Below are 10,682 nucleotides of genomic sequence, written 5' to 3' on the forward strand. Positions count from 1 at the left end.
AAAGTTAACGTCGTTCAATTTTAAGGACTAATAGTAATAGTTTCAAAACTATGAGAATTAAAAGCAATCAAAGTTTAAGTAGGGACTAAACCCAAAATCGTATGATACTTAAGGGACGAAAAACATATTTAACCCTAGTTATATTATTGCCTTCAATTATTTGACACATTGCTTGTATCCATAAACTACATATTTAAATATCCTATTAATCTTAGGAAAATATTGTTTGTTTATTATTCGTATAGATTTTCTAATTTAGTTTCATTTTTATTCTATGAAATTTTAAATAATTTCAGTTTTGGTTCTAAAAAATATTTTAACATTGAAAAAGAAAACGTTATTTTAATATCTCGATTACAGTCAAAAGGCTAAACACAATTTAATGAAATAATATCTAGTGTTTAAAGCTTTAAAATATATATTTTATTTTGAATAAAGTACAATGTTTTTTTTTATAGTTTGGTTGTTCAAAATTAACTTCATCATGAATCTTTTAATATCTATCTATAATATTTTAAAAAAATCTAAAATTATAATCAAAAGCAAAAAAATTAACTGTAAAAAGAAATTTTAACACACTTAATAGTAATAAGTGATTGCATTTTATGTTGATATTTGATTAAGTGAGAATGACACTTAACATTGTCAAGATAAATACCTAATAAAATTATCAATCTATTTCCACTTATAATTTTGAAACTTATTTATTTTTTTAGTCTCGTTTATTATTTCACATCTCAACAACTATTTCATTATCAAAATATCCCTATCACTTTTTATATACAAAAAGTCTTTCATGGATAATCTTCATCAATCTCTATTCTAAATACTAATTCATGAGCAACTATATGTGTATAAAGAGACCATGACATCAATGCATTTAGAAGTAGGTCGCTTCTTGTTCTTATATGGTTACGATGGTATATGAAAGACTTTTTTATGGAAATTTTGTCAGTTGCGATTAGTTAAAGGGAATTATTGTCCTAAACGTAGTTTCAAGTGGTATTAGATCTTTATTGCTTCCTAGAGGTAAAACTACTTATTCTACTTTTTGCATACCACTGACAATCAATGATGAATCAACTTGCAACATTAATCAAGAAAGTCTTTGTGCTAAACTCTTGATGAAAACAAAATTGATTATATGGGATGAAACACTTATGATGAGCAAGTTATGTTTTGAAGCTTTTGATAAAACCTTGAGAGATATTATGAGAGTTAAAAATGAAGATAATGCTGAAAGACCATTTGGTGGAAAATTATGGTGTTACGAGGTTTTTTCAAACAAATTTTGTCATTAGTCAAAAAGGGGTTAAGATTTGATATTGTGAAGACATCAATAAACTACTCTGATTTATAGCAACATTGCACAATTCTAAAGCTTTCAAAAAACATGAGATTAAAACTACAATTTCAAATCAAAGTGCAAGAGCTATAAAAGAATTTGCTGATTGAATTCTACAAATTGGAGATGGACATACTAATTTGAATGAAAATAGTGAAGACAATATTTGTATATGCTATCATGAATCGTGGTTTCTTTTATGAGGGGTTATACTTTGTCCTATAATGACTTCATTGAATAGGAAATGATTTGATTTTATCTTTGATACCTAGTGAAAAAGAAACTTATTTAAGTTTAGACGCTACTTACGGACGAAGATAAAAATATTCAATGAGTGATTTACTCTAGAGTTTCTTAATGATATAAATACTCAGAGATTTCCAATCATAGGATTAAATTGAAAATTGGTGAATTTATCATGCTTTTAAGAAACATTGATGAAGCAAATTATCTGTTATGGTAAAAGATTGCAAGTCAATAATTTCGGGTTATTTATACTACAATAATAACAGGAAAAAAATGTTGGTCATAAAATATTCATACCAATAATGAATTTGACTCCCTCTGATTCTAGCATGTCATTCAAAGGAGACAATTTCTTATATCTCTATGCTTTGTCATGACAATAAACAAAAGTCAAGGACAAACTCTTTTTAAAGTTGCACTTTATCTTTCACGTCTCGTATTCAATCATAGACAACTATATGCAGTAGTTTCTGGAGTGAAAACAAAATACAGATTGAAAATATTAATTTTGGATGAAGATGAAAATGTAATCACTACAACTACGAATGTGATTTACAAAGAAATATTTGAAAATATTTAATAAAAGGTATACAAATTAATCTTACACTATTTCAATTATTTGTCAATTATTGTATTGTATTCTTTTGTTTTTTGAATCCCATTTTAAATCTAATAAAGTTGTATAGGTTTTATATGTACAAATTATAATGGTCTTCTAAACAATGAAATTCAGTAAACAGTTCTTTGTGGATGTTCATAACAAATACATGCATAAATGTTCAAAAAGTTGAAACTTCATATTAGACAAAACAATGATTACTACAATCAGTATTGTCATGATTCTGAATGTTCAAGATTGTTGTATTCACTTATAAACATTATAAAATTGATGTCTCTTATTTTAAATCATATTTATCATCACTAGTTAAAAATTAATATCTATTTTTAACTTCTTGATTTTTTTTTCAATTACTAAAAAAAATAAAACTCATTCATCTAAAAAAATAATCCTGTGCGTTTGCACAAGTCAAAATACTAGTTATAATTACATGAAAGACAAAGCAAAACAATTGTTTACTAATTTAAATGGTTACTTGTAAAATCAAACCATCTGTCAATTATTTTCTCCCGTTAAAGAAAACAGTTTGAGTGACACCCAAGTATGGTATTGCATTGTCATAGTGTATAAAAGTGCCCTGCACTTCATTTTTCAGGGTTGATTGAGATGGAAGAGAAAGAAATAAGAGAAAAGGTATAGACAGACTGACAGATTTAATGCAATTAAAAGAGTTAGAAAGAAAGAAATGGGAGCATAAGTAAGACAAAAGAGAGAATGAAGGTCACACAAAAGTAGAAGTAATAATCGGGTAGGTGATTTGATGCAACCTTACGGCACGTTCTTTCAGAAAATGGCAACTTAATCTGTGTGGTGCGTGCACTCCATGGTTTCGCTTTGATAGAAAAAAAGAAGGGGACCAAACTTCAGACACTTGCACTAAGGTAACAGAACAAATAAATAAGTCATTGATTGTTTCGGATATTGTTGTTTATGGTGATTTTGTGGCAAGGTAAAACTATTGGTCATCAATGACAACGGAGTGAAAGGATAAAGACAAAATAAAAAACTAATAGTTCATGGGTGAATCGGCTATTCTACAGTTCACATGGTTTACACTGAAGAAGAAAACTAAAACATTATACATAAAAAGATCCCAAGTAACTTTTTTACAAGCAGCTGGCTTCAAAATATGACTCCTTTCAAACGCACAAACATCATATATACAATGAGGCAACACGCACTCACTACTGATCGATTTCACTTCGTACAATACAAGGCAAAAAAAATCTCTATTCGTGATCCAGGCCAACCCTACTCCTATCTTTGTTACCCTGTTTGTGATGCATCATGTTAATTTATGACTTATTAAATCAATTAAGCACTCGATTAATAACATTGTTAAACGTAACTAACCTTCTCCCATGCAAGGTTAACTAGTAAAGCTTTATTCTTGTAGTGATTGTGCTTCGGCATATGGGGCAGAATTCGAGGTTTTCTCCACATTCGCAACAAGTCTGCACCATTTGAGGAAATAACAATAGGACATAAAGTTAATACAATGCCCTATTGATAGTATTACATTCAAGATGAATCGTTTTAGCATATAATTGAGCATGTTACCTGATGCCCGCAACCAAATGCCATATCCTTCCCGTTAGTCAGACAAATTGGACAAACCTGCAAAATTAACCGTGTATATGTAATCATTGTCAACTTGTTGTACGTGACAGGAAAAATCTGATGAAAGCCAAACTGTGTCAGGATTATATGAAAGTCAGATCTAATGTTGAAAATAATGGTTTAAATACCTTGTTATCATATAAGCCACCTGAAGACGATGCCATGTTAACATTATCAAAGTCAGAATACGTAGGTGCACTTTGCTGAGAACTGTTTGGACGAAAAGATGTTGTGCTGCGGATAGAAGTCCTCTCATAATGAGGTGGAGGCAGAGGAACCCTGTCCGGTGAATGTCCCCTCCGTGCACTAATTTCATACAATGAAAACATGATGCAAATTCAATTATTACCCCAATAGAAACTTTTACAATAGATTACAAGTACCAGATTTTTCCACATAATATTGATTTATTACCCCAGGATGCCATGATCTATAGTTGCCTTATATTGGGAAGGTATCTCCATCAGAGCTGATAGAGCAAAGTCTGTCTCTTTTCTTCTTGAATCTACATTCCTTGACATTATTTCTGTAAAGTTCACAAACTACATGCAGCCAAAACTAAAATATTCACATTTCGGCAAAATAGTAGGTGTAATTATGGCCAAGTGAATTACACCAAACCTGAAAATTGTCAAATGCTCGGGCTGGAATGTTGTCGTCAAACTCCTTCATCATTTCCCACGGTCCATCACCAACCCCCACCAAAACTATTGAAAGTGGATACTCACTGCAATTTTAAGAGAGTATAAGAATGCAGCGTGGCCATTCCTAATTAGAGAAAACAACAAAATGTTACCTTGCTTTTACAATTGCATCAATTGTCTTCTGTTCTTGTGGACTTAACTGGCCATGTTGCGTGTCAACACTTCTGGTCACCTGTGCCAAAATTTTAAGTATTAACTTTTTTAGATCTTAAAAAAGGAATAATAATCTATATAAATGAGGTGTGATCCTCACCTTTTATGAAATTGAGTTAAGTCTAAATCCACATTTTAAAACAAATTTTCTAATAATCTCCCAGATATAACTATTCGTTCAATGATGTGTGTGTCAACAGTAATTCCTTCTGAAGTTCAACTCTAATATCCATCTAACAATTAATCATGTCTAAATATTGTAGGGAACAGATGTAATTCAGACACATCTTGCTAATCTAACAATTATCAGTTTTCTTCTGCAGCCTTGTCAATGGCAAGATATTTGTGTCGTAAGGTAGATATTATTGTTATCAAATACAATGCTAAGCAAACAAAATTTGATGTTGTGACTACTAAAACTTTTAGTTGTTTTATCTGTAATACTTAAGAGTCATGCTCGCAAAGGCAGCGTGATAACTTCCAATGAAGTATTCGATGACTGGTGCATATTTAAAAATGATAAATGAATGTTCTTTTTTATATGAAATATATACTAAATATACCTGTCCATCAGCAATTATTAGCAAGACATGATATTGGCCCCCACTTTGTTCAACTATAGTCATAGCCATCTCAATAATAGGAGCAAATGAAGTGGGTCCTGTGACACAAATGCAATGAGTTATGCTGAACCGGATTAAAAATGCTACCTAATATTAGTGGTGAAGGCAACACCTGCTAGACGCAGGCGAGGAGCAATATCTCTATATCTTGACAGAACTTCTTCAAATCCATTGCAGAACCTCTCATCTGAATGGAAACTAAAGACATCTTGATCATGCGTTGATGCTGACAGGAAAAAAAGACAAGAAACACGATCAACTTTGCAATTTGGAAACAAAAGCAATTTGAAAAGCATCGAGATTTATATCAGGACCTACCGTCTCCAAAACCAAAACAAGGAATCAAATTATCGTCATCAAAAGCACTTAATGTTTTCCCAATAATCGTGATTGCTTGTTCATAAGGATTATGGTCACTTCCTATATGATGTAAGCTTTTTCGGTTGAACGACCTCTTCCCTGGTTTCAAGGTGAATATCCCAATTTAGTACCACAACTCGCAAGAAATCCAAGCGTCAATACATGTATAAGAGAAAAAACCTGTCCACTCGTTGCTCTTTGTAAAATCAATGCCAACAATGAGGTTAGAAGATTCGAGTCCAGCGTGTGAAAGAGCACTGGTAACCTGTGCGAAAACATTTCATCATTTGACAGAATAAGGTGTTCGTACTGTGAGTTGTAACTGTATGAATGGTAATGTTTGGGAGTGAAACAACTAATAAGAATAGCATTATTGACTAATCTATTATTTGTGTTATATTTTGTTTTGGGTATGTAAATACGAGAAAAGAAAAAAGTAACTAAGGCAAGCTACAGTGATCTTCAACCAAATATTTTCTCAAACCAACATTGTTGCACTAGTTTGCTCCGTGTGGCCAAATCAGACAATGATAACATCGATACTGCTTTCAATATTATAAAATGAATTATGAGATGTTCAGCTGATTCATGCATACATTATCGTGAACAACAGTAAAAACGAGAAACAATAGTCTCTTAAGCTCTTCATTTCAGCTGAGCTTGTTTAACTATACTCTGTGGCTTGAATTTAAAGATCATGCCAAGTTTCAAGATCAGCTGAAGTATAAAGGTCTGATTAAAGGGTAGAAGTGTATATGAAGGCTTTGATCATAGATTAAAAAAGCAACTATTCTAGGCGAGGATCGCCAGATTGTTTTTCAACATTCAGTATTTTATATACATTCTCTTTTTCTTGAATATTAACAAGATCGTTTTGGCGTTCCAGCTCTGACAATGATTCTAACACCCTTTACTGTGAGGAAAAAATAACATAACAAAACGAGGAACTTCGCTTGTTTTTTGTTACAAGGAATCCTTATTGAGACCTAAGAGCTTAAATATTTCGATTTTCAACGTGGACAATCATAGTAAAAAATTCGAGTCCAATTCTAGAAAAAATATTCTGATCCCTGTCTTTTTTCCCCTCCCTTTCTGCTGACTGCTAAGACTTAAACTTTTTAATTGAACCCGTTCACATTATCTTCTGAAAACGGTTGGAAGGCATGGACTGCTTCGGGTCAATGTCATGAGGTCCCAAACCCCCAGGTCCATGCCCCCCTTTGTTACCGAATACAGGAGTCAACGATAGAAACAGGCCAAACATTACACACAATTATACCTAGGAAAATCACAACAACACAGCATAATCGAAAATCAAACTACCTCGTCAAGTGAATTGTAATCATCAGCTATTCTGGAGTATCTCCTATCCAACCTCCTTTTTGGCTGTGAATAGTCGTGGAATGGAGTGGGGGCACGGTTATGAAGAGGCGTATGATAATTATTTTGTTGTGGGTAAACGTTTGGTGTCTGAGGGTATCCATAGGTATCCCATGAAGACGATGAACCAGCAGATCCATACGATGAAGCATGCCTTCTTTCACAGACTTTCGAACTCTTACCTCCCATGATCGACTCCTTCAGAATCAACACAAGCAGAAACAAAACAACCAAAGCAGTCCAAGTCTCAAGCTACAATTGCAAACATGTCAATTGTCAATTAAAAACCTAACACACATATATATGTTCACTGAACAAGAAATCAAAACCTTACAACTCTGATCAGCAATAAAATTATGCAAACCACAAATTCTTGGAAAGTAAAACTGAATGGTGCATCCTAAAATTGTTTCACGTCGAAAGAAAAACAAATATAAAAGAGTAGACCAAGAAAATAAACTAAGTCGCGAACTAAGGAAGAATAAAGACTGAATCAAATGAAACCGACCGACGTATCAATCTTTTTCCACAAATGCTGCAATGAAACATAAACTCTATTGAGTTTTTTCCATACCTCTAGAAGCATTGTTTCCACGAAAGATTTGCAAATGAATTGTGATAGAATTAAGAACACGGTGGATATGTTAATGAATCACGCTAATCACGTAACCTAGAATAGCTTCTCGTTGTTGAACTAAATAGGAGGAAGAGGACAATGAATTAAGAAAACTCCTGTCAGAAGGAAACTAAGCTAGCAAGGTCAAGTCAACTACACCTCTTCAAGCTTTTCCTCTAATCAACTATTTATAATAAATTATGTAAAAACCTTAATTAAAATCATACTCCAGGACAATTAATTAACAGTTTAGTTGATGAACTTTGTTTACATCTGCATTCAACAAATAAATGAATATTGTGGTAACAAGTGAGTGATTATGCATTAGTCAATTCGCACCGATATTAGGAAATTGAGACAAGAAATTGTATTTGGATTTATTTATTCCTTTGTTGAACAGGAAGAGGAAGTGGAAGTTACTTTGTGTTTTCCTGTATCGTTCTCTGTAACGTAGGCGCTGTCAGGTAAATGTTTACGCGCTGATATGGAATGTCCAAACACATTCGCTATGTTCGTGGGTCCTACTTTTCCAAAGGACGTAACTTCCAAGAAATGCCTCTTCTACTAAACCACATCCATAGTCAATAAAACCTCTTTTCATAAAACTACTTTCTGAGAAGGGAAGAAGAAGATGGTGAGTGGGGACTACAAAACACCAGCATTTATTATAATTATAAAAGTTAATAAATATCATATATTTTTAAAAAAATATTTTAATGCTTTTATGAAAAACAAAAAATATAATTATGAGTGTAGAAATTAAGAATCACAATTTACTGGAATATGTTACACTAAATTCCTCTTATTAGAATTAAGAATCACAATTGACCTCTTCCAAATCTTTGAAGGAGCCATTCGTGCTTCAATCACTTTAACTTCAGAAAATTCTTGACTTTTGTTTTTTCATAGTTTTTTTTTTTATGTTTTAACTCATATATATTCAGCTGTTTTTTTTTATTGTTTCAAGTTAATATTCACTTGATCTTTTTTTTTATCTTTATAGTATTTGTTTATTATTTGCATATCTTTTCATTGAGTTTAAACTTTTATTACATTTTTGTTATATTTTTGTAAACATACTGTTAATGGTATGAAAACTGATTATTTATTATATGGTTAAATATGTATTTAGTTTTTAAATTATGGTAAAATTGGATTTTGTTAATTTTTCAAATTTTTATATTATTTGATTTTTAAATTTTAAAAATAAATACATGTAGTCTTCGTTATTGAATAAGGTTAAGGATATGCTGATAAACAGTATTATCATATATGTGAATATATACACAAAAATGATTACATTTATTCTTAATCTTTTAGGTGTGTTTACTTGGGAGAGATGAATTGGGGGAAACTCAGTGGATGAATTTGAAGGAATTTGAGGGTGAATTAATTGTTGTTTGTTTGAGTGATTTTGGAGATAACTGAGAGTAAATTTAGAAGTAAAGTTGATGAGAATTAGTGTAAAATTTGATTGATGTGAGAGATAAAAAAAATTATTCAATTGATAGAAATTGAAGATTACCAAAATGTCTCAGTTATTGAAGTAATATATAAAATGATAATGGTTAACGTTATATTTAATTGTAAAAATGTTTATAAAGAATAAAAATTTAAAATTAATTATTAAAATTAATTTTAAAATTGTAAAAGAATTATAATTTAGTAAATTAAAATTATAATGGGTAGAAATTGAAGTAGTAAAAACAATAAAAAATTATTTATTGGTAAAAAATAGGTTTAATAGGTTCAGATGTCCCTATATTTGCGGGTTGATTTCAATTGGGTCCTCCAATTTTGAAAGTGATCAATTGGGTCCCTAATTTGGTCAATCTGATTCAATAATAGGATCTTCGTTAAATGCAGTTAACGACGTTAACTTTGTTATCAAGTGGCAAGCTGAGGCATCCAGGTGGCATCCTTTTGAGCTGTATAGGTGGATTTATAACATTTTTATATTATTCACAAATAAAATAAAAGAAAAGTTTACAAGTTTAACATTTTTGGTTTCGCGGTTTTCGTTTTCGTTTTTTTGCTCTCACCTCTACACTTCTTTCATCCCTTCTATCTTCTCTCTCGATCTAACCTCTATCTTCTCTGTCGTTCTAACCCTAGTTGTGTTTTACCTTGTTTTGGGATTTGACCTTCACTTCTTTCATCTATGTCGTTGTGTCATCTATTCTTGTATCTTTTTTCTGATTCGAAGTCTGGTGGCGGTTTGGGTGTCATGAATTTAATTTTTTTTACGTTGTGTGTGTTATAATGAATAAAGGTGTTGTATTGAAAAAATAACGCAGAATATTAATAAGTATTTAAAATGTAGGCAATGGTTTCAGAAATGAATATAAGTTGTGGAATTTGTTGACCAAAAAATCATACAAGTGAATTTAAGGGTCATTACTGGTTGGGAGGTTATGTTTGGTGACCCCAAGAAGTGGGGAAGAAGCCATTCTTACTGAGGGGACCAAGTTGGACAAGTGCAGAGCTAATCTGCAGAAAAAACATTGTGGTAATCGTTTACAGTGGCCTCGTAAACGATTATACAAGAGAAATCACTGTTTTGTACAGAAAGTTGAACTGAAGTAGTCAGTTGTGGTGTCCTGGGTAATCATTGGCAAAAACTGTTAATTTAAAGCACAAGTCCACTTGTATTTACTTGGTGTTGGTGTTTGACTGGTGGTAGAGGATGGTAGGTGATGGAAGGTGACCCCAATAAGTGGGGAAGAAGTCATTCTTACTGAAGGGACTAAGTTGGAGAAGTGCATGGCTAATCTACAGAAAAAACACTGTGGTAATCGTTTACAGTGGCCTGGTAAACGATTACACGAGAGAAATCACTGTTTTGTACAGAAAGTTGAACTGAAGTAGTCAGCTGTGGTGTCATGGGTGATCATTGGCAAAAATTGTTACTTTCAGGCACAAGTCCACTTGTATTTACTTGGTGTTGGTGTTTCAGTGGTGGTAGAGAGTGGTAAGTGATGGGAGGTGACCCCAAGAAGTGGAGAAGAAGCCATTC

At 32.1% G+C, this 10,682-nt stretch overlaps 1 protein-coding gene across 4 annotated transcripts; it reads right to left on the reverse strand.

Moving 5' to 3' along the window:
- Positions 1-1,889: 1,889 nt before the first annotated feature.
- LOC108332076 (E3 ubiquitin-protein ligase RGLG5-like) lies at positions 1,890-7,910 on the reverse strand. 4 transcript variants are annotated; one of them, XM_052880048.1, is made up of 13 exons: positions 7,625-7,910; positions 6,994-7,302; positions 5,851-5,935; positions 5,629-5,769; positions 5,423-5,536; positions 5,251-5,348; positions 4,627-4,706; positions 4,452-4,557; positions 4,245-4,372; positions 3,959-4,136; positions 3,771-3,827; positions 3,564-3,664; positions 1,890-2,061 (listed from the first exon to the last, which is right to left on the reverse strand). In XM_052880048.1, the coding sequence occupies exons 1-12, from the start codon at positions 7,634-7,636 to the stop codon at positions 3,584-3,586; spliced, it is 1,389 nt and encodes a 462-aa protein (XP_052736008.1). In that variant the 5' UTR covers positions 7,637-7,910; the 3' UTR covers positions 1,890-2,061; positions 3,564-3,583. The 4 variants fall into 4 exon arrangements, with proteins under 4 accessions (XP_052736008.1, XP_052736004.1, XP_052735999.1 ...); XM_052880044.1 differs by lacking the exon at positions 1,890-2,061 and adding an exon at positions 2,734-3,042; XM_052880039.1 differs by lacking the exon at positions 1,890-2,061 and adding an exon at positions 3,191-3,481 and having other exon boundaries at positions 7,625-7,907.
- Between the last annotated feature and the right edge of the window lie 2,772 nt (positions 7,911-10,682).

This window comes from Vigna angularis, chromosome 1 (assembly GCF_016808095.1).
Source record: "Vigna angularis cultivar LongXiaoDou No.4 chromosome 1, ASM1680809v1, whole genome shotgun sequence".
Classification (NCBI taxonomy): domain Eukaryota; kingdom Viridiplantae; phylum Streptophyta; class Magnoliopsida; order Fabales; family Fabaceae; genus Vigna; species Vigna angularis.

Excerpts from the sequence above, each read along its gene's own strand:
- LOC108332076 (XM_052880048.1), bottom strand. Across the intron at positions 5,537-5,628 it reads TTGTTTTGGTTTTGGAGACG|CATCAACGCATGATCAAGAT; the intron begins GTAGGTCCTGAT and ends TTTTCCTGTCAG. Across the intron at positions 4,558-4,626 it reads GATGCAATTGTAAAAGCAAG|TGAGTATCCACTTTCAATAG; the intron begins GTAACATTTTGT and ends TTAAAATTGCAG.